Source organism: Myotis myotis, unplaced genomic scaffold (assembly GCF_014108235.1).
Source record: "Myotis myotis isolate mMyoMyo1 unplaced genomic scaffold, mMyoMyo1.p scaffold_m19_p_18, whole genome shotgun sequence".
In the NCBI taxonomy this organism is placed as follows: Eukaryota; Metazoa; Chordata; class Mammalia; order Chiroptera; family Vespertilionidae; genus Myotis; species Myotis myotis.
In genome coordinates, this window is record NW_023416322.1 from 11,203,518 (window position 1) to 11,227,483 (window position 23,966).

The window sequence follows — 23,966 nt, forward strand, 5'->3', positions numbered from 1 at the left end:
GAGACGGGCCGCTCTGGCACTCAGAGACACCCAGCTGGGTCAGAGCCACAGAAAAATGTGTTTCACTATTACTTTAATTACAGTATTTACACACCATTCTTTATTCAGAAGAAAAAAAATCTACCCAATCATCCTATCTCTGGAAAGTTCTATTTCCAACCGTCATTGAAATCAGGATCCCTGCTCACCCCTCTGGAAAAAAAACCCCACAAAAATGAGGACCTGGGTCACCCACAGAGGAGGTGGCTGTGGTGAGGGTCCTCTGGTGGCTGTCCTGGGGCCCTGACCACCACGGGATGCAGAGCAGTGAAGGGGGTCAGGGTGGGGGAGACAGGGACAGAGGGAGTCTGCTGGGGGCCTGAGGACACAGCTCACCCCAGGAATCGGGGGGTGGGGGAGGAGGAAGCCATCGAGATCAGAGGGTAAGGTCAGGACCTCGCCTAAGAGCAAGAGGCTTCCTGAGATGCGCACAGGTCAGGGGGTTTGGCTCAGCGATGTGGTCCCGTGTTCCTGTCCACTCTGACCATTGGGAGGAAGGGGCCTGCGCAGAGGCTCTGGGAGGTTCCGGGACGACCAGCACTGAGCTGTGTGCTCTCCTCCACTTGCCCTCATGGGTGGGAACACATGTGTCCATACACCTCCATCCCGTCTCCCAAACAGAGACATTGTTCTACAACGCGGAGCCCTGGTCCAGGCTCAGCCATGAAGCTGTGCGGCCTCTGCACACAGAGGTGGGGGGACCGCGGAGCTCGGGGGAGCCTTGGAGAGCAAGAGGGAAGCAGGTGACGGGTCCACAGTGACTTGGAAGGGGCGTAAGGTACATGGTGTAAGACGACAAGGTGTCTGGCTATATCATAACAAAGAGCAGGTGTAGTGAGCTGCTTTGGTTTCCTTAAAGCAAAGACAGAAAATATAAGGAAGAAACAGTAAAAGGCAAGGCCTCCTGGGAGGAAACTGTAGCCCAGAAAAGCCCATGTTTTCTCCCGGGAGTTCCCAGAACGAGGCAGAGATGCGGGAGAGGAAAGGGGCCAAGTGTGAAGGTTGTAGGATCATCCACTCCGACTGGAAGCTTCTCTGAGCTTTGGCTTTTCCCCGTCACATCCTTCCTCCAGGGAGCCCAGCGTCTGGGTTCAGGGAGCTGAATGCATAAAGGGTTACCTGCCGCTCCCCAAGGTGGAGAGAACCCCTCTATGGTGCAGGGCAGGGCCCCAGGAATGGCCATGGAAGGTGTGTGCGGTGGCAAAGGGTGCAAGCGAGGGATGGCACCTCCGGCAGGGCGGGCCCCCTCCCCGCAGACATCGCCCCGCCTCGCCCCACCCGCCGAGTCACAATTCGGTATCAGCCACCGTGTGTTGTCTCGACGAATGGCCGTTTCTGGACGTGGCCTGGCCGGTCCCGTTCTCCTGAGCCCCTCGGTTCACACTGGCCTTTCCCTGAGCCTCAGGGGAGGCCCCCGGGCCTGAGCTATAGCCCTGGCCGCCACCGTTCTCCGTGTAATAAGGGTCTTCCCCCTAGACAGTGCATAAATAAAGGAGCATTATCTGTAAGCAGGGGAGTGAGACCCGGTGGGGGAAGGGAGGGGGGCGGCTGCCTGTGCAGACTCCTTTCTTCTGGAAGAGCCATCAGGGTTCCAGCTCCTAGAGGAGAAAGGACAGAGGAGAGCACCACACCGCCACCAGCCGGCAGCCAGCTCCCCAGACACCCGGCTCCCTGACATGTAACAACAACCCCCCCAACCCCCTCCCCCCCCCCTCCCGCCAGAGGCCACCAATCAAACCCCAGCCATTCCTTCCTCATCCAGAACATGTCAAAAATAGGTTTTTCCCCCCCAACATAATTTTTTTTTAAAGTATGTTTTCCCACCACATGCCCCCTTGTGAGCCAAGTGGCACCCGTGGCCACGTAATATGTTTGCAAGTGGCTGACTCAGCAGGCTGCTCCGGTCATGCCCGGATGAACTATCCCAGTGAAAAGAATAAGTCAATGGCAGGGACCACCGGCGACCACAGTGAGGTGGGCTGGTCCCAGTCAGTCCCCCTCCCCAATCGGCAGAAGTCAGTTTACAGTTGTGAGTGCACGAAGCACAGAGTTCATTCTTGTATGATGGTTATTTCTTAATGATTGCATTATGGAATATACAAACAACTGTAAGCCTACTTTTGGCCCACCCTGCGTCTTGTTTTGACTCATCCAAGGCCACAGTATGTGTAGGCGTGGCCTATCCCCGTGGAAGGGCACAAATAGTGCCTTTTCCGGTATCCCTCCTCCCCTGACATGACATTCATGGGCTGCCCCGGAAGCCCACCATCTTCCTCATTTCCTGTGGCCTGGACCCCAGAACTAACCAGCCGTTCTCCTGTGGGGCTCCAACTGCGGCGGTTCATCAGGAAGTAGCCAGTGATGCCCAAGACAGCCAGCAGGATCCCCGAGGTGACGAGTGCAATCAGGGTCTTGGGGGTATAGCGTTGGTGGCTTTCCACACTTTGGTCTGTGAAGTCTTGGATCCCCAGCTGGAAGAGAAGGCACAGAACATACAGCCTAGTCACTTGTGGGAGGTGGGTTGTAGAAAGGAGTCCAGCCCACACTAGACCTGTGTGTGTGACCCAACAGTAGGTGAACACAGGAAGACATGGACCTCAGGAATTTCCTAAATAGGATTTCAGACTGATATCTCTTCATCAAGCTGCACTGTGAGATTTTGGTTCAGCATAGGAAGGTCAAGATTGTTGGAGAAGGATGGAGAGGGAGGGATGGGAAGTCCAGAGAGGATCGTTATTCTCTCCCTACTCCAGCGAACAGCCCAAACCCAACATCTTTGAGAACTCACCTTTTTCAGGTCAGATTGGTGATCTTTCAGAAGTTGGAACTTGCTGGTCCGTTCTAGAATTAGAAACAGGGGTCGCTGAATCTAGAAGCTGAGCCAGCCCATCCTGCTCTCTCCTCCTAAGCTGTTTTAGAAGATGCTCTGATGGCCAGGGTGGTTCATCTCAGGAGGGCCTCTCCCAAAGTCAGCCCAGCCCTGCCCCCCAGCCCCTGCACTCTCTGAGTTATGATGCCTGATTTCTCCCCAGCATCCTCTAACCTCAGCCCCACTCCCTTCCTCGCCCCCAAGACAGACGTGCCCCTTACCTGTTTGGGTGGGCAAGACGAGGAGCAGGCAGTGAGGGTTCACCTCAGACTGGGCAAGGAGCAAGGAGCACACACTGGCCGCAGCCTCAGCCGGATCCTTCTTACACAGGACTTGGGTCAGCTCCTCTCCCTTGTCCTTCTTAAAGTTCTCCTGGGAAGACCAAGGAAAAGGGCGAGCAAGAGATGAAATTACTCTTATGCCCTGAACTGCATCCAGAGTCTTGACAATAATTCTGGTTAAATCCTCCACAGGAAGGATCCCTTTTTTCTAAAATTCCAACTGGGGGAAAAAAAAACAACACACAAAAACAACACACCTCGAACTATGTGTGTGTAAGAACACAATAAGAAAAAACACGAAACAAACTTCTTGGAACCAAAACATGTATCTATTAGTGTCTTAGGTGTAAGATGCCAGAGAACAAATTTATAAAAGGACTGCCCTGCCCACATATACTATTCAAAGTAAATTCAAAATAATTTGCCAATAACAAAAAATATTAATAGCGCAATACTGAGGAGAAAATCTTTTGTGTCAAGGCTAGAGTAGCTCCAAATGTTAGGAAAAAGCCAAGAGGGGTGAGGAGTGGAGACAAAATCTATGACTATAGACTCGACAGGATCCTGGGTCCCTCCCTTCTTACTCTCCAAGGGATCTCACAAAGGTCACGGTGCAAAGGGAAATGGTCTTTCTGTCAAGCCTCTATCCCCCTTTCCCATTAAAAGTGTGGAACCCTTGCCCAGTTAGTGCGGCTCAGTAGTTGAGCATCAGCCTATGAACCCGGAGGTCATGATTCGATTCCCAGTCAGGGCACATGCCTGCTTTTGGGGCTCAATCCCCATGCAGGAGGCAGCCGATCAATGATTCTCTCCTTCTCCCTTCCTCTCTGAAATCAATACAAATATCTATTAAAACATAAGTTTGGAGCCCGTGCTTTTGAGGTTCAGAGGTCTTCCTCCAGGCTGTTGACTGGTCCATACTGAGGAACTGAGTCCTACTCAGGCACTCAGGCTCAGCAGATAAACTCTGATAATTCTTCAACAGTGAGCCAGGCCCGGGCCCTGGCTGTGCCTTCCAACACCCCATTCTCGAGTGCCCCAGGGTTGTGCCGGCAGCCTCCAATCAGAGTGGCCTCCCCTGCACAGGAAAGGAGTGGAAACCAAGACTCTCCTCTGTCCGGATGGCAGATGGCGGAGGAGGAAATGCCTGAACAGCTCTGACCGCCTTCCTGTTAGGGGAAAACTGCTGGGGCGTGTGAGGGCCATCAGAGCTGAGCCTACATGGAGGAGAAAGCTTCCTGTTTGTAGGCAGGACTGCTTCTGTAGCAAAGCCAGAGGGCCCTCCCAGCTTGGACGGCGGCCTGGGTATTTTCCTACTGCCCTGGCCCAAGGCAGGAAAACCCAGGCTCCTTTGCTCTCGCACAAGGCAAGGTCAAGATTGGCCTCAGGCCCCAGCTTGCTTCCATCAGCTGGAGTTTTAGGGAGCTGAGTGAAACTCACTGGGCTTGGATGAGGCCGGGAGAGCAGGCCTCGCTGACCTCCAAGCCACAGAGAGATGAGTCCATCGGCGGCCTTGGAAGGCCTCTGGGAGCTGAGGTCTCAGAGAAATGGATTCTCAGGCCAGGGCGGCTTCACCCCTCAGGAAAAGGCTGAATTCTGCAGGTCTCCCTTGTGAAGTCCTGGGTAGAGGCTCTGCTTCTGGAAAAATCTGGCTCCTTGCTATAGGTAGCCTGGACACCACATTGGACACACTCAGTAGTCTCCTTCCTCTTGAGGCCCATGTCCCTTCTGAGAGCCGCACCTGGCTTCCATGAGCACTACACCCTCCCTAGCGCCATGCCTTCAGAATGAAAAGCAGGGAAGTGCTGCTGGATGGCTGGGCTTCTGATGTGTCTCTGGTTGGAATATGTCTCCTTCCTGAGAGGGGCAGAGGGACAGGCTCTTGCACAATTAAGACAAGCCAAGCGAGGTGGCACCATCTTCAAGCAGCTGAGTCCAAGAAGCTGCACCTCAATCAGGTCTTGACATTTATCAAGCCCTGAATATACGATGCTGTGTGAAAACCTGTGTCACGTGGTGCGTGTGTTACGTGGTGCGTGTGTCACGTGGTGGGTATGTGTGTGGGCTGGGGGAGAGTAGCATGAATTCTACATGTCCAAGCTCCGGGTTTGTGTGCATGGCAATGAACATAAATGAAGTTTACTATGTCCCAGGCGCTGTTTCAAGTGTTTTACACATATTGATTCATTTAGCCTCACATCACTCCATGAAATGGGTACTGTCATTCTCCTCATTTTATAGATGAAGAAACGGAAGCAAAAAGAGACCAAGAGGTCACAGACCTAGTTTACCAAAGAAAGGTACAATTAAGATGCTATGGGCGTTCAGAGGAGGGTGAGCACACATCTGGCGTGGGGCTATCAGAGCGTCTCAATGTAGGCCTTGAAGAATAGGCAGAAAGTGTAGAGGAGGAGCCAGTGGGCAGAGGCCTTTGATTGGGGGAACCCCCATAAGGAAGCTCAGGGGCATGAGAGCCTGTGACTGGCACAAGCCTAGCTGCAGGAGAATGAAGAACATTCTCCCTTGGATTCCCCATCCCTCCAAATCCCACTTCCTCCCTGAAGCCGGTCCTACCTCCCATCAGAATGCGCATCAACGTTTGCTCTGCTAGTGACTAGATTCGTTCATGTCATGCAGTTTGCCCGAGTGTCATGGTCCTTAGCTGAAGTCTGAGTTGTTGAGGTGAGTAAGGAGGTGTTGTATAAAGAGTGCCCAGCAGGCTTTTGAAACCCCCAGGGGCACTGGCAAAATGGCAGCCATTACTATTACTATCAATAATAGCAATACCTTATGTACTCTGCCATCTAGAATCCACATTTTGATGTTTAATCATATTCTGCCTTACTGTTTTTGTCATTTCTCTCTGACCAGACTGTAAGACTCCTTAGTGTGGGAGCAGGTGTATGTTACATAACGTGGAACCCAGACTGAACTAAGCATAGCACCAAATAAACAAAAAGTGCATTGTTGTTCAACCTAGCATCCCAACTGGCTTGGCCTTCACCCAGAGGCCCTCCGCCCCTTGCTTCGTTTCTTGGACTAAATTCAAGGGAATAACGGCGGCCAGCCTCCCACTCGGCATCAGTGCATTGTGCTTGAGCCTGGAGACGAGCAGGTGGATCCTGAACAAAGCACAATGCTTCTCCGGATGCTTGAAATAAACATCCTTCCCCAAGAGAGGCTGTGGGCAGGCATCATGGGAGAGGGGGCAGGAGGAGGCCACAGCCTCGCCATTTCGCTCATGAGAACCCGATTTGTGAGCCCCCGACGACATCTGCTTGCAAAGTTTCTTTGCAAAAATAATAACCACAATCATAAAACCAACCAACCATTCTAGAGTAGCACCCTCAAACTTTGCAAGGACTCTTAGCTTGTCAAGGAAGCCTGCTAAGCATTACAATAGGGAGAGAAGGACAGGAATTTTTCTAAATAACATTTAGATATTTCCCAGTGCTGCATCTCCCTCAATAATTTTATCTACTTTGGTGTGAGCTTGAAAATGCAGGCAAAACCTCTATGTTCATATGGGTTCTGGACTAATTAAAGGACCTGCCACAAGTCACACAACAAGTGCACAGCTGACCAAGGGCACGAAGTTAGGCTGTCTCCAGATTCCAGGCTCTTTCCAAGAAACACACTGTCTTCTTCAGTCCTCCATCTGTAAGCTGTTTTTCTGCATGGAAACTGACCTTTCGTGTTTGGGCATAGGGCAAGGAAGGCGTGGGCTGGGGGTATGATGTGCAATCTGCCTCGGATGAAGTCAGTGGGACAGAATAAGGGTGAGGTGAGCTAGCTGAGTAAATAAAACCTCCGTACAAACAGATCTGATTCCAAAGAAAGGTCGTTCTAAAAACCAAATTGGCAGGTAAAGGACTTAAATAGAGATTTCTCCAATAAGATGTACAAATGGCCAATAAACACATTAAAAGATGATCAATGTCATCGATTGTTAAGAAATGCCAGCCCAAATCACAATGAGAGAGTAGCCACGCCCATTAGTATGGCTACTCAAAAACAAAACCAAATCAAACCAAACCAGGAAATGACATGTGTTGGCAATGATGTGGAGACATTGGAACCCTCTGGACCTGTCGATGGGGATGTAATATGGTGTAGCTGTTATGGAAAACATAAACTCTATTTAAAAGTAGAATTACCATATGATCCGCCATTTCACTTCTGGTTATATAACCAAAAGAAATGAAATCAGGGCATTGAAGAGATATTTGTATACCCATGCTCATAGCAGCATTATGCACAATAGCCAAAATATGAAAGCAACTCAAGTGTCTGTCAGTAGATGAATGGATAAACAAAATGTAGTATATACATGCAATAGGAAAAGATATCCAGTCTTAAAAAGTAAGGAAATTCTGACATGGACTCTAATATGGATGAAACTTGAGGGCATTATGCTGTGATATAAGCCAGTCATAAAAAGATAAATACTGTATAATTCCACTCATATGACATACGTAGAGTAATCAAATTCAGAGCAATAGAAAGTAGAATAGTGGTTGCCAGAGGCTAGGAGGAGGGGAGCATGGGACATTGTTTAATGGGTGTGGAGTTTTAGTTCTGGAAGATGAAAAGAGTTCTGAAGATTGGCTTCCCAACAAGGTGACTCTACTTAACACGACTGAACTGTACACTTAAATATGGTAATGCCATGTGTATTTTACTGCCATTAAAAGTATTTTTTGGTGGATTCTCCTGGAAAAGAATGGGTATGGCATAAGAGAATAAAGTAACCTCACATTTTGGAAACAATTTGAGAAACCACAACCACAAAAACTGAATTAACCTGAGGTTGCAGCAGAGAAAATGAAAGTCAGACTTGGAGTGACACGTTCTGCTAATGAGGGTTCTGAGCTGTGGTACCAGGTGCCTGAGAAGAGCGTGGGCCCGCCCTCCCTCTCCCTGGATCATACAGGGGATGTGTGCCTAGAGGCGAAGGATGGGGAGTGAAGGAAGGGTGGTTGGGATACAAATGTCTACAGAATGCATGTGTGGAAGGCAAGCCGGAAGAATCCACACAGCGAGAGCTAACACGCTGGATACTCAGTAGGTACTGGCACAGAACGAGAGTCTGAATGGCTGAGAGCGATGCCTGTGCATTTCTCTCCTGGGAGTACAGATGCAGGAGCACGCCAACGTTACCTACGTATTCAAGGACGTGATGTTAGGGGAATCCAAACGCTCATGCTTCTCATTAGGCTGTGAGTAGGGCCTAAGTTTCCCATGGTCAGAACCAGTACCATAAGGCCTTCTGACATCAAAAGTACAAAGCAGCCTAAGGACAGTTAACACCGCACCGTCAGCATTGGGAACCGACCGATGATCCATCATGTAGGACTCAAGGAAAAGGAATCTGGGACACAAGAAGAGAGGTGGCTAAAAATTCAGAACAAGGATGGCTGGCTGAGGAAAATGACCTTGGGGAATCATAGGAGGCATTGCTGCTTAGGGTCTGGGGAAGAGGGGACCTCAGGAAGGAAGGGGGATCGATAGTGGTAAACCCACCAGGGAAATGATAGCACTCCACTGTTGCTACCGTAGACTTGATTCGCTGCAAGCAGAGCAGAAGCCTTCTTTAGAATCCCGGGGGAGCTGCTCTCTTTCCACACTGATACTCATGGACCCTCCCCACATCTCAGAGGAGAGTGCAGATCTTCTCAGCTGTGCCACAACACAGACTAGACAGCCAAGACCACAGGGTGAAAGAGGGCATAGCAACGTAAGAGGAATTATTTCTGGAGTAGCAGGAAGTTCCTGGCACTTGTTTTATATGATGACCCTCGTTAAATGTGAACTTTGAAGAGAAATGGACAGACATGTGGAAGGTTATGCAATCAGCTCTAAATTGTTGGTACAAAGAATGAGCATTCTGGCACAGGAAAATAAGCGTTCAACCAAGATGATAGGCAAAAGAGGGGGTGAGAGGGGGAGGGGGAGATGATTATTTTCCTGAGCTAGAATTAGCAAAGGATTTGGCATTTTTTTTTTTTTAATGAGTTGAGTTGGAAGTCAGCATCAGGAACACACAGAGAATTTATATTCGTGTCTAAGTTAGCTCTTTTGCAAATTGCACTTAGTTATTCCATTGTGTGAACTTACGTCTTCACAATTTATTTTGTTTTTAAAAGTCCTAAGTTAATTCTCTAAGCTATAATTTTAAAAGTTCTGTGAGTCAGAACCACCCACCTAATAATCACAGGTAGATGTCAGTAGTTAGAATAGACAAAATAAGTAATTTCATGTGCTCTACAGCACAGTCAATTCCTAGCCCTTTCCGGGTCGGTGTATGCCTCACATCACATGTATGGTTCCTTTAAATGAATTCTTAACTTATAAGGAAACTTTTTTTGTGGGTGTTTGTTTTTTTTGTTTTTTTGGTAAGTAAATACCACTCTTCCTGTCATCCCATCCTTCACCCAGAGCCTTGTTACTGTCAGGAAACTAGGTTTATTGAAACAAAGTAAGGAGGCCTACTATATCATTAAAAATGAACACGACACTGTACATTCTTACCAATGCACTAAGACATGAAACTCAAACAAGAGGCATAACTACGAAAAATGAGGAGAAAAACAACAGATTGTGGAAGGTAACATAATAACTTACCTTAAAAACAGAAAAGAATAAACTAAAAAGCTCCTGGAATTAATAAGTAAGTTAACCAAAATGGCTAACCTCAAGATAAATATTCCAAACTCAATTAACTTTGATATCCCAACAATAACTAATTGTAATACATAATAAGTCCATATTATAGATAAATTTAAGAAATCTATAAAACCTGTAGAAAAAAATTAAAAAACTAAAAAACCCACGATGCTGAATAGTATAAGAGAAGAACAGAAAAAATATGAATTTTAGTTTCAATTAAAATTTTAATAAAAAAAAATCTTGACAAGATGTTCCTAAATTTTTTCTAAAAGAATAAAAAGTACTTTTCATTTTTGATAGAGCAAGGACCTGCCTGGCTAAATATTAAAAGTCCTGTAATGTAAAAGTATAATAATTTAAAAAATGTTATAACAGGCAAACTGAACAAATAAAATATCTGTCAAAATATGCCCTGTGACATATAAAAATTTAATATAAGCTAAAAGAAGCATTCTGATCAACAAAGGAAGAAATAATGTTTGGGAAATGGTTATATGAAAAACACAGCATTACAGAAAAAGAAATTCTATATGGACTAAAGTTATATGTAAATAAATATAATAAAGAAATTAATATTTTAGGTGACTATTTTATATTTCATGAAGGACTTTCTTAATATAAAATCAAACTTAAATCTGACTATATATATTAAATGTACTATAGAGACTATACCAGAGGAGGTAAAAACTACATTTAAATAGAATCATCTTTATCTTTTTTGTCCACCAGATGGGGCCTCTTACTCCCTAAACGCAAAACTCATTTTGGAAGTAGCCTGACCTTGCTAAGACCCCACCACAGTCCATCTAGTACAAATGGTTTAAGGGGGTTGCGAAGGAATTGTGGGAGGAGAGGAGAGGGAAGGCGAGGCATGGGGGTGAGGATTTGACTTACACAGGTGGAGGTCTCATTTAGCTGCAGGCAGATAGCTAGGGTCAATTTCACTTCTTTGACTCCGGAACATCTGATGTCTCCCTGTATTAAAACAAAGTAAATAAGCCAGCATCTTTGCCTCTCATTTCTGCCCCACCTCTTTTCCAGTTTGATTTCTGTGAAGTACACTCTTAAGAGACTTTCAGAGAAAAGAATTTTAAAAAGTTGTTAGAGAAGGGGAGAGGTGTGGGGAGGAGAAGAGGGTCCTAATATAAGGTGATGGGAGACTATCTGACTCTGGGTGATGGGCACATGGTGCCATATACAGATCTTATAACACAGAAACCCATACCTGAAACCTGTATGTTTATGTTGACCAATGTCACCCCAATAAATTTAATAAATAAAATAAAATAAATGCATAAAAATTTGTTAGAGGACTAGAGCTTTATGACAGCCTTACTCTCTTCCTCCATCTCACCGCCGGTCCCAGCAGATACCAGCTATTTGCAAACTTGGTAAACACTGGCATGCACTGTGCAGAGATATGTGCGGGCAGGGCAGGCTGTTTTCCTCCAGTGAATGATTTACTCGCAGTCAGGCCATACAGGGTGGGCAAAAATAGGTTTACAGGTTGTTATATCAAAAATAATACAATGAATCATTATACAAGAATAAATTATATGTTTTGCGTACTCACACGTGTAAACCTACTTTTGCCTCTCCTTGTATAGGCAAACAGATAATGGGGGGCCGGGCGGATCTTGGCAAGGCTCAGTGTCCTCCTGACCCCGAGGACTGTCCAGCTTCCGTTTCTAGCTCCTTTAAAAAAGAAGCCAGGCAGGTCCCCCAGCACCAGCTCCCAGGTCCCCCGGCCTCATATTTTCTACCCTCCGTGCTGGAAGCTGTTGCCAGTCACTAGTCCCAGGGCTGAGAAGGGCCGGTGATCTCACCATCCCTTGTTGTTCCATTCCTCACTGCCTCTCTATGCCTGGCATTTCCGCCAAACCCTCTCACACAGAGGAAATGGTATTTGCCCTAAGCATTTTGGGAAAAACAGCCCCATTAAATGAAAGATGGTTTCTAAATGTGTACAAAGGGGAATGGGGCCCTAATCAAAGCCCAGACCAAGAGGTACTAGAAAAAAACAGCGAGGATTGGACGGATCGAAGAGAATCCCCTTTAATCTCTACTCCTTAGAAATGCAATTCCCATGGCACAGATCAGCCTTGCCACCTGACTCCACCCCTCTCCCTCTTTCTACCCCTTCCAGCAATATTTAGGCTGCATATTTTCCATGTTAATTCTTTTTAAAAAAGCCAAACCGGCTTCGGCCATGTTAATTCTTTTTATTGATTTTAAAGTAGAGGGAAGGAGGGTGGGAAGAGAGAAAGAGAGAGAGAGAGAGAGAGAGAGAGAGAGAGAGAGAGAGAGAGAGAGAGAAACATCGATGTGAGAAACATCGGTTGCCTCCATACACACCCTGATCAGGGATCGAACCCACAACCTGGGTATGTGCGCTGACTGGAAATCGAACTGTTAACCTTTCAGTGCTTGGGACTCAACCACTAAGCAACACTGGCCAGGGCCCATGCTAATTCTTAATGACCCAAATCTTATTGGTTGGGATGAGAAGTTGTTAAGGGGAGTATAGAGCTTGCATATGTATATGAAATGAGGGGGATATCTGCCATTTTTGGCCTAATTCACACACCTTGATGGTACTTGGGGTAGAAGAAAAGGATGTATTGGGTTCAATGGTAAATGCCACAGGACTGGTGCTATTGAATATTGGGTCTGAAATATTTCCAGGTGACATGCTGGGCTCCAAGGTCATCTCTGAAGTTGAAAAGTTGGTTAGGGTGGAAGACACTATGGTGGCTAAAGAGGTCTGTGTCTGGGCAGAAGAGTTCGCGGTTCCAGGAACTGGGGTGATCCCAGAGGTAGAAGTAAAGTTGACTGTAGACTCTGGAAAAGACCAAAGCACAAGTGTGCATTTGAGCACATTTGCATAAACACACACACACACACACACATCTCAGTTCATTGTCATGAGTGAAGACCTTATAGATAATGACATTGGCATGGTCTTCAACTCAGAAGAGGGAATTTGGGGATTTAAGAGTTACTTTATGGCCTAACCCTTACGGAACTCATTTCAAGCCAGCTGTTGGAACCATAGCTGTAATCTAGGTGTATTAGAATTCCCTCAGGATTCTGAAACTTAACTGGATGCTGGTCCACTCCAGTGAAGTCAAAGACCACCAATTTGAAGCCGGACACACCTTCCTTCACTCAGGAGAGGTCAGAGATCTCTAGGGAGTTCTCATCTAGTCCTGTTTCATCACTAAACCCGACTCAGCATGAGAGCAGAGGTACGAGGAACATGACTGATCAGGATCAGCTGCCAAGACATTGGCCTGAGGACACTGTCACTGGAGGAAGAATGATCTAGAACTTACTTCAGGGTACCCTAAACAAGATGCCCAAACCATTATTATAGGAGCTTGTATTTCCCTCTATGGGGGTCAGCAGGGGCAGGAAGGGCCGTCTGCAAATGTCCTAATGCTTTACCCAAGCACCAGCAGCATCCCTCTGGGACCCAAGACAGACACTTTTCACCTGAGATGGCTGCTGTGGTCCCACTGCTGTTCTGAAAGACAGGGTAGAGGGTGGTACTTTCATGAGTCCTTTGTGTTATGGGTTCCTGGTTGGATGCATTTGTAGGAAGAGCTGAAAGCATTCCTGGAGTAGATGGCTCTGTGGCAACAGCAGTCAAGTTATCTGTATCTGTGAATGCAGAGGCTGTAGGGAAACAAGGAGGAAAAGTCAGAACCTAAATTGTCTTGGAGCCTCATGATATCACCTGATTTAATTTCTATTTCTCCTCCTTCTCCTCCCCCCCCCCTTCCTTCTTCTTCTATATATATATTTTTTGTTAATCCTCACTCAAGGATATTTTTCTCATTGATTTTTTAGAGAGAGTTAGGGGTGGGGGGAGAGAAAGGGGAGGGAGTAGGACAGAGAGTGAGAGAGAAACATTGATGTGACAGAGACACATTGATTGGTTGCCTCCCACACGTGCCCCAACCCAGGGATCAAATGAGCAACCCTTTGGTCCTTCAACTAATGCTCTAACCACTGAGAGAACTGGCCAGGGTGTGATTTAATTTCCATCCAGAAAATCCTGTGCTCGCCTCAGCAGCACATATACTCAAATTGGAATGACACCAAGAAGATTAGCCTGGGCCCTGTGCAGGATGATATGCGAATTCGTGAAGCGTGACAACATCTCCTGCCACCCATGGCAAGGCAACAGCAACAAGAACCTCCTCCTGGACAGGAAACTAATTTCCCACGACTAGATTTTTCCTAAGGAAACAGGGAAAGAAAAGCTTGTATGCACTGAGTGGCGTGGAGAGTATTATCTGTAGGAGGATTATCTACAGGAGGGAAAAGTTGCAAGCAACTAAAATGAATTACAATAGGATAAATGTCATACGCACCGAAGACGCGTAATCATTACACATAAAGAGATGTGGGGAAACTATAGCAATATGAGTACGTGAGGCTATGTTCATAACATGTTAAAATATTAAAATATCAAAGTATACCTGAATAAATATTACAGAGATCTAAAATGTGGAGAGGATATATCTCTATTCCTTTCTTAACGTATCCTCTCTTTTTCTGACTCTCCATGCACCGCCATTTTCATTCTTGGAACAATCACTACGTTCATACCATCCTCTATGCAGTCCCTTTACATTTCTTCTCTTCTTCCCAGACTTTCCCATCCCCAAACTCCCCGCATTCTTTCCCTCATGGCCTTTAAACCGATTCTGCTTTCCTTTGGTTGAAGAACAGCAGCCAGCCACCCGAAGGTTTCCTTCAGGAATCTCTGCCCTAGAAACCTAGCTGGCGAACTGGAGAACACCAGGCCCGATTTCCCATCAGACGCAGACGGAGAGTTTAGTTTGGACTCTGCCAGTAACTCTGCAATTTCATGTGTGTGTGCGTGCGTCTCAGTTTACAAATCTCTAAAGTGAGGGTTCTTTCCTTACGTGGGTTCTTGGGAGAATCAGTGAGATGAATGCTAACTTGCTACAGTATAATGTTCCTGGATCTAGTTATTCTCTGAAGATCCTCCCGAGGGTGCCTGCCCTTCCGTGCTTCCTAGTTCCCAGCCAGCAGTGCCATCTTTAGACCCAGGGAGGAGCCGCTTGTCGCCTGGACCCTGAGCTTTAGAGCCCACACTCTGTCCCTCCTCCCGCCCTGCGCTGCCCTCCAACCACGGTGCCCACAGAGACGGAGCCTCCCTTCCAGAATCTGCACTGGGGGCCAGAAGACCTAGAACGTGTTACTCACCGGAGGACCGGCACGGGCCTTTTCTCCCAGCCCGTCCTGCGGAGGGTGAGCTGCAGCACCAGAGTGTGCGCCCGCCAGGCCCAGGGGCGGCCGGGGGGGGGGGGGGGGGGTGGCTCTTTGCAGGGCGAAGGCTTAGAACATAAGCGTGCAGGTGGAGGGACCCTTGCATGCATGGAAGATCCCTTATGGTGCGGGCCAGAGTCATGGTTAAGAAGAGAAAAGGGGGGTGGGCTAGGACCAAGGGCCACCTCTTCTTGGTCAGCCACATTGTGGGACTGAGTTCCAGGACTGTGAGAGTCTCACATGCCAACCTGGCCTTGCGGTGGCCATGAAGGTATGTTTCCCCAGGTAGGAGAACAGACGATATTTTATTTATCAGCCAGTTGGCTTGGTTTATAACTTTGACGCGTTTAGACATGTAGTGTGTGGACCTTCACTGTACTCCTGGCTTGGGCCCTGTACATGTCCGCGGTGGACTGGAGATCCAGGGCTCACACCCAGCAGAGCCATCCTCAAGGAGAGGCTCCTGAGGGTCCCCAAAGCTTGTCTCTAAATGTTCCCGATTGAGAGCCAGGTGCGCCTTTTTCCGAGGTTTCCAGGGAAAAGCAACGTCGAATGAAACCTTTCCCTTCCCTCAGCAACAGGAGGGAAGTTCGTCTTCAGTTTAAAGGCAATTAACCTGGGGCCAAGAATGTGTCCCTAGAGATGGCGACAAGTCTCTCTTGCCCCATATCTGCCTCCCTCCCCAACCTGCCGCAGGAAGACTGCTATTAAGGGCAAGGACAACAGTCATCTGAATACTACGTGGCTGGTGAGCAGGAGGACAGAGTAATACCGCTCTCTCCGTTTTAGAAATGAGAACCGGCATCGCCAGGGTTTGGGCAAAGAAAGGCATAGTTCATGCGCGGCGAGGAGCAGTGGGGCCATGGAGGTTTAGCTGACTCAGGGGGCCAAACTTCCCAGGACCAGCAGGCATCCTCCGTTCTCTGGAAAGTAAAGTGGGGGAGGGGGGCTCCTGTCTGGCTTAGGCAGGGAGTGAGTTTAACAAAATGAAATAGACAGGGAGCAGATTCCATCTCCTTCTGTCCTTCAGTAGGACCCTCTCAGCAATCTGCCCCTAAGGGTTGGATTCACTGTAGGGGGCAGGTGATAAGAACCGAAGCCATCCTCTCCAGGAACATTGCAAGGGACCGCTGGAATCCCCCTTGACGTCACTCTTCCTGCCCGCCCTTTCCTCGTCTTCCCCTCCAATACATCCATTCCTGGGAATCCCATCTGGCCCAGCCTGGCCCTGCCCTTTTCTCTTCCCGAAGGAAGTTGGGCCTGGCTGAGGTGATGTCATGCTGTTGAACCCCCTCCCCCAGGACCTCCTTCACCCAGACAAACAGTTTTGAACTTTTCCAGATGTGTCCAGAAACCTGCTGCTAGTTCTGAGGACAGAGGTGCCTGTGCCAGATGAGTGAAGCAACCCTAGGCCCAGGCCAGCTACCAATCCACTAGGGTCGGGCTCCCGGCTGCCGCAGCCTCCTCCCACCCACCCCTCAGCCGAGCACTGAGGATCCATCTGCTCTGAGTCTAGGGTGAGCAGGGAAGCCTCGGAGATGCTGGGGAAGCTGAAGAGAGATGGAGAACAGAAAGGCAAGGCTGAGCGCGGGGTACGCATAAGCTGGTGTAGGGCCAGGGGGCACCTCGGCAGGGCCATGGGAGACAATCCTGGCCTGGTGCTGCAATCCAGGGACCATCAGTGAGGGAGTCTCATGGTTTCACAGTCTCTAGGGACCCTTTTATAGAGTTCGTTCCCTTGAAGAGACTGGGGTCTTGAAGAAATGACATTTATAAGAATCAAGACGGGCCACAGACCTCTTTGCGTCCTACTTCCCCCACACACCCACGGCATTAAGCCTTCGACTCTGACCTTTCTTTATCTGAACTTCTGTTCCCTTACTCCGCGGGGAGGGACAGCAGCCTACCAGTCAGATTCCTAAAATCGACGGGTAAGACCGGCACTCCATCCACTCCACTCTAGACTGGAGGCATAGGCCTCCACCAGACCGTATGAGAGTACAACTTCAAATAGAAGGAAACGCTATCTTGTTTACGTCTCAGTCCATCTTTATTAACTGGCACTCAAGAAATTTATAATGGAACTAACATGGCAAGACCTCTACTCAGGAAACAGCTTACATGATTTGTCCTCCGCAAGTGATGGCGATGCAAGTCCTAAGGTCTTAGAGAAGCAGAAGGAAAGGGGCCTGCACTGAAGACCCGCGGTGTGCTGTGTGGTCTCAACTCTCGACATGGAGCAAGAGAAGAAGACGAGGCCTCAGGGAGGTGGCAATGCGAGGATTCTCAGGAGCCACGTTAGATGTCACAAAATTGATGTAGCAAAAGTCACCCATTTAACTTACAGGCACTTATTCAGAGGCAATTATTCTTGTTTTACACACAATACTCTCAAGTTGCTTATTTGATATATTAGCTAAAGCTAAAAATTAAAAAGAGACCCTTGGAAACAAACAATAAATAAGGAGAAGCAGCAGCTAAAAGTGAAGAAACGGAAAGAAATGAAAAACAGACATGAGTATCAAAACCCACACACTAGCCTGGAATCATTTATGGGAGGAGTTAATAAATATGTACACCTTCATAAGCATTAGAATGTCACTGAGTTGTACCTTGAGCAAATTATTTTCATGATACATTTGAAGCATGAAGGTTAAAGTCCTATTGTTTTGGTACACTTAAGGAAGCAGAAGAGTCTGAAATACATTTTCATAAGATTTCTACCTACAACTAGTGAATTGAAGCTATTGTTACTCTTTAAAGGGGGGTAGGTGTGGGGTTAAAATCCTCAGCAATTCAGAAAGGCTACCTAAATAACTCAATTTCCACACCTTAGGAGACTGGGTTTTCCTGTCCTTGATCTTACTTTCCTTAGACGCTTAGTTTTATTTTTATTTTTATTTTTTGCTGGTGTTGTTTTCTGACCTCCTAGCCAGTCAGCCCCATTCGGCCCATTCTTTCAAATTCTAGCAGCCAGCCCACCAGGAGTTTCCTGGAGGAGTTCCTGGGTGTCTCAGCTCATAGAGATGCAGTCCTAGGGAGAAGGAGCACAGGGGCCTCCCTGGGAGCCCACTCCTGAGCTGACGAGAAGACGGCAGAGCCTGGAAGCACAGAGCCCAGGCTCCGCTCTCAAACCCTGATGGAAGCAGGCAGGCTTCTGCACCATGCTCGGCAGTGGGGCCTTGGGAAGCCTCTTGCCCTCTTTATGTTTTTATTTTTTAGTATGTTTTTATTGATTTCAGAGAGAGGAAGAGAGAGGGAAAGGTAGAAACATCAATGATGAGAAAGAATCATAAATCGGCTGCCTCCTCCATGCCCCCCACTGGGGATTGAGCCCACAACCCCGGCATGTGCCCTGACTGGGAATTGAACCGTGACTCCCTAGTTCCTGGGTCAATACTCCACCACTGAACCACACCAGCCCGGCCTCTTCCCCTCTTTAAACCTCACCTGTAAAGTGAGGATAAAAATAGTCCCTACTTCCTAGTTGTTTTGTGGAACAAAGGAGGAAAGGGGTGTAAAGCAGTTAGTCTATCTGGTAAACATCAAGAAATAGTGGTTATCTTCAGTGTAGGCCCCTTTCCTTCTGCTTCTCCAAGACCTTAGGACGTGTATCTCTATCACTTACGGAGCACAAATCATATATGCTGTTTCCTGAGTAGCGGTCTTGCCACTTCGGTTCCATTATACATTTCTCAAGTGCCAGACTGTCTCCTCTACTCATTTGTTTTACTCAGAGCGCTTAGCACAGTCCTGAGTTCAAAATAAACACTTGGACTGAATGGAGACTGTGTTAGGTACGGTCACACCAACCACCACTAGGTAGAGGGGTCTCATTTAAGACTATATTTTAAGGGGAAGTTTAGGGAGTGTCCATGGGAAGTTAACCAGAATAAGGAGAGTTCTAGAAACCAAGTCCTATGGTTGAGGGCCTACTGTTATTTCATCTCAATCAGTGGTTGGCAACTGCAGATGGTGGACCAAATCCCGCCCGTGGGCTGTTTATACCGTGGCCAGTAAACTAAAAATGGCTTTCATGTGTTTAAAGTGTTGTAAAATAAAATAAATACAATATGCAGTGGAGAGCACCATGCCTTGGGAGTCGAAAATATTTACTATCTGTCCCTTTCCTATAACCTCTGATGTAGAAAAGAAGAATTTGGGAGGGAGAGTAAATAACTTTCTTCAAGGTACATTTCATTCTTATTTTTCATAAGCACCAGTGACGTACAAGGGGCCATGCGCAGTGCTGTGGGAAGCACAAAATAAGAGAAGATTCCTTTCCACTATTAGGGGTGAGCGTCATTAGAATTTAAATACATCCTTGTCCTCAAGGAGTTTATAATCTAGTGGGGTGATTAGAAAGGTCGAAAATGGTTGTCATGAAGAAAGATCAGAAGGATTCTGTGAATTAATAGAAAAAATAGAATTGGAATGAATGACTAGACGTAGCAGGAAGGCTAATTTCACTGCAAGACAAAGAAAAACTTAAAATAATGAGGTTAGTTTTTAAAAGATGGAATGAACTGCAAGATGGTGAGCCGCCCATCTTTCCTGGAAGCATTCGGGAAGCATCCTTGTTATCGATTCCAGGAGTTTGGGCCTCGTTGGCTTAGAACAAAGTGCTGGGCTGATCCTTCCTATACATCAGAGGCCAAGCTAACGTTTGAATTTAAACCAAGTGTCTGTGGCCTGAGTGTGCCCCGTATACTGAGACTTCCCTTTACTATGTAAATGATGTGTCTTGGACCCCATCCACTTACTGTGGAACCCCAATATCCTGAGCTTTCTCTGGGCCTACATTTCTCCCAGCCACCTCTTCCTGCATTTTCCTGGTTGCCACTGACCCCTGGATGGAAGAGCTATGCCTCCCCATCCGCAGGCCGCAGCAATTCTTGGTCTGCACTACTTCAGAATGGCCTAGCCAAGCACCCACTCCTTTATTCTCCCCAGAAGACTGCTAACATAGGCTACCCTGTGCTTACTGAAGGCCTGACAGCCTGGGGCGAGATTATAGCACAGCCTACAAGAGATGGTGACAAAACTGAAATTCTAGACACGATGGTGCTAAACATCCACATCGTACCATAAGGTCTCTTAGCCAGGTTTTTCCACCCTCCACTGTCCCTCCACTGTTCCAGGCACTCCCCTCCTCTCTCTCTCTCTCTCTCTCTCTCTCTCTCTGCTTGGACTCTGGAGTACTTCAGCCTTTTGTCTCAGGCTCATCAAATACAAAGTTCAACTTTCTTTTATCATGCTCAGCGAGTCAACCTCTTGCGGAATTGCACATCCTAAATTTGTCCAGGGGGGCTAGGTTGTCTCATCCAAAGACTATTTAAGGGATTTTCTTGAACAATGGAACTGGCTACCTAGAGAGGCTGCCCCCTGTAGGTGTCAGTGATAGGTTCTCTGTCCACGCCCAACTCTCCCCAATCAACAAATAGCAGACTTTCCAATGAAGCCAAAAGGCCTTTCCTTTATTTACACCTGAAGGGGAGTGACTCATTCCCAGGTGGGCCCTGGCGTGGTGGTCCCAGGATGCATCCCCCAAGATGCACACATCTTTCCCTTTAGCAGAGTTGGGGGCTTTGGGGACTAAAAGTCATAGATAATGTGCTTTTATTTCTTTGCTGAGGAGACAAGAAAATGTTCTCATTAGAGAAGTCAAAGCCCAGAAAAATATAGAAATTCTGCTCTAGTGACTCTGAGCACTTTCTTCTGGAGGGTGGTGTTTTTGTTCTGTTCCCATACCTTCACATGTTCAGTTCTCCACACTCGGGCCATTTAGTTAGATCAAGTAAAGTCAATGAGAGAGGGAGGCCCAGGCACCCTCAGGGTGGAGCTGGGTAACCATCCAGCCCTGAAAGTCAGCCCGGGCTTGCCTGCCCAGGGTCTAAAGGAAATCAGGCCGTGAGACCATAAGGAGTGGAATTTATTCCTCTTTTTTATTTGTTTTTGTAAGACTGGCAGGAGTTTATCAGCTGCAGTTTGGCACCCTTTGCCCTGAGCTTTTGAAGACAGTCAGAGAATGAAGGAGTTGAGGATAAGTGAATGAGGCTCCCAGGAGGTGGAGCCAAAGGGATAAGAAAAGGAGGCCCCGTGGCCTGTTTTTATCTGTCAAGCAGGAATGCTGCAGAAGGCTTGCGTTTGCATAGGTTGTGCCAGCAGGGTTGGCCCTACAAGGAAGAGGACTGGGGGCCACTGAATTAGTCAGAGGTCCCCAGGCTGCTCCTCCTCAGTCACCATGTGGCAGAGACTCAAAGGGTGGAGTCCTCTCTCCTCTGGAAAATATCTGATAAAATTCTTTTCCCTTTTCTTTCTTTTTTCTCCCCCCTCTTACATGTGGCCCCAGACAGGATATGGGTGTGGGGTCTGCAGGCACAGAAGGACTCAAAGGAAGAAGAGGAATGTGAAGGGGTGGGACTGGCCACGGAAGGCTTGAGGGAAACCCTGAGTCTGACAAATGGGGTTCCTCTCCCCAGCTGGTGTGGCAATGCCTCTCACCGCCACCCAGAGCCGCTCCATTTCCAACAAAGAAAGTCTACTTTAGGTTGGCTGCTATGCCCATCCCCATGCCAACTTCTTCCAGGGACAGGAAAAAGAACTTCTCAGAACAAAGCTCTGTGTCCAGGTGATGAGAAAGCCACAGCACCCCTTGCTGCTCTAAATTTCACAGTAATAATAGCCCAGAATTTCTGCAACGCCCCTTTGTTAGCATTCGAGGTACAGTCACTCATTTCATGGACTCCACAATATATCCCCAGGACAGAAAACGACTCTGAGTCTTAAAACAACAACACACCCTAGAAAGTTCTCAAGAAAGGCGTAGAGGTGCCAAACCGCCGGGCGCAATCTGGCAAGACTGAGGATCGGGACGCATGCCCCATCCCTCACCCCCAGACTGAAATTCTCGACAGGTCAGCCTGAGGTTTTGAAGAGGTTAAGTTGCTCCCCGCACCTCCACTGCTGCAGGCTAGGCTGAGCCCGGCCAGCTGAGGAAATAAGCAAAGGGTGGGCCCAGGACCAGGTCATCATCACAAGCTGTGGAGTCAAAGCAGAGGAGCATCTGATGTGAATCAGAGCCTCTGATCAGCTCACCCAGGGGGATCCCCTCGCTAGGGCTTGCACACCTCAGGGACAGCGTTTTCCCTGCCCCAAAGGGCAAGTCTGGGGCTGCCAAACAGGTCAACCCAGAGCCTAACTTAGAGCTTCCTCCAGTCCAGAATGAGTCGCTCTCCAACTGGGTGGACCCAGAAAGGGACCACAAAGGAGGCTGAGAGTGGGGGCCCAGCTGGCTGGCCCAGACCACTCTGTGGGGCCCTGCTGGCTGGCCTTTGGGAAGAGTAGAGAATTGGGAGCCCTGGGAGCCGAATCTTGAGCAAAAGGGAGAACAAGTTACAGTGTTTAAAACCTTCTAAGTGCAATGAAATGAGATAGAGAATGCTATCTCCAAATGAAAGGAATATTTATCGAGCGCCCTATTGTGTGTGGGTTTGTTTGTGTGTTTTTAAGGAAATTGAGAGCAAGAACTTAAGAAATCAGAGCATTATGGACGAGGAGAAGCGTCCACTAGTCTTCTGACCTGTCCACTAGTTTTAGAAGTTGGAGGAGGCGGGCAGGGAAGGAAAATCCCCAAACCTAACAATCCTAAGCTGGTGCCTGAGGGAGGAGTTGTGGTGGGAGAGGGAGGCAGCGGGGAGAACAAACTCCATCCACCACCACCTTCCCTGCAGTGGAATGGGTGTGGGTGTCGGAAGAGCGAGTTGTAACTTCACTTTGCGATCCGATGCAAGGATTTTCGCGCGGGTTGTTCTCCATTCCATACTCCCCTCCTCACCTAACTCAGCCTGCCTCCTGGGCCTCCTGCGCTGCGCCCGCGGCCTCGTCCCAGGTGGCTTTGCTCCCTTTCCTTCAACGTCTAATTCTGGCCGCCCCCTCCCCCCCTCGTCCCAGGGCTGGGTGGGCGCTTGGTCCCCTTCCCCGCGACACGCTCAGGCCCCCAAACTCGGCTGCTTCTCACTCATCAGCCGCAAAACTCGGCTGCTCCTCTCCTCCCTTCTCTGCAACTTTGCGCTCCGCACCTTTGGTAACGGGAAGGGGCACCGGCACCTTCGAAGGGCTGCCTATCAGAGGCAACTCCAGCTAGTCGCGCTGTCCCACTGCGGGACGCCTGGGGCTCGCCGCGGGGTAACACCTGGGCTAGTGCACGCTCGCGGCGCGGTCGCCTCCCCTGCCCGTCCCAGCCCCGCCGAGTCACAGGTGAGGGGCTCGCTCCCCGAAGCCTGGAGCCGCCCTGGGCGTGGGGGGCTTGGGTGGAGGCAAGGGTCCCTGCCCTCCGCGCAGCGGGCGGAGCGCCCGGCCCTCCCCGTCCAGCCCGGCGGCCGCGCGCGGCGGGTACTCACGCAGCAGACTCAGCAGGCAGAGCGCGGTCCAGCCCCGCGGCATCCCGCGCCCCGCGCGCGCGCCCCTGCGGCCCAGCATCCTTCCCGCGCGGCTCCCGGGAGATGCACAGCGCCCGAGACTCTGCTCGCTCGCTCGGACGCCCGCCCCTCCTCCCGGGAGCGGGGTGGGCGATTCTTGCTTTTCCCTTCCCCTCCCTCTTTGGTCCTGGCAAGGCCGGCCCCTCTCCTTGGCTGCCACTAACGTGAGCTTCCCTGCGCGGTCCCAAAGGCGGAGGACGTGGGGAGGGAGGCTGGGGTTGCCGCCTTCGAGGCCAAAAAAGGTGGAGGTTTGTGTGGGCCCCAGATGCCTTGTTCAAGTTTATGTAGAGGCCTCATCTTCAAGCTCACTTCCACTTAACTTTT

The 23,966-nt window shown here is 48.7% G+C and overlaps 1 protein-coding gene and 1 non-coding gene across 3 annotated transcripts; one reads left to right on the top strand and one right to left on the bottom strand.

Moving 5' to 3' along the window:
• Positions 1-56: 56 nt before the first annotated feature.
• CD34 (CD34 molecule) lies at positions 57-23,766 on the bottom strand. 2 transcript variants are annotated; one of them, XM_036343686.1, is made up of 8 exons: positions 23,565-23,763; positions 13,354-13,536; positions 12,446-12,699; positions 10,753-10,833; positions 3,130-3,280; positions 2,828-2,880; positions 2,346-2,510; positions 57-1,511 (listed from the first exon to the last, which is right to left on the bottom strand). In XM_036343686.1, exons 1-8 carry the CDS (start codon positions 23,641-23,643, stop codon positions 1,326-1,328), a joined length of 1,152 nt encoding a protein of 383 aa, XP_036199579.1. In that variant the 5' UTR covers positions 23,644-23,763; the 3' UTR covers positions 57-1,325. The 2 variants fall into 2 exon arrangements, with proteins under 2 accessions (XP_036199579.1, XP_036199580.1); XM_036343687.1 differs by having other exon boundaries at positions 1,499-1,637; positions 23,565-23,766.
• Positions 13,921-14,026, top strand: LOC118673888. The gene has a single exon (XR_004973540.1). It is a non-coding gene; the product is annotated as a U6 spliceosomal RNA (small nuclear RNA).
• Positions 23,767-23,966: the final 200 nt, after the last annotated feature.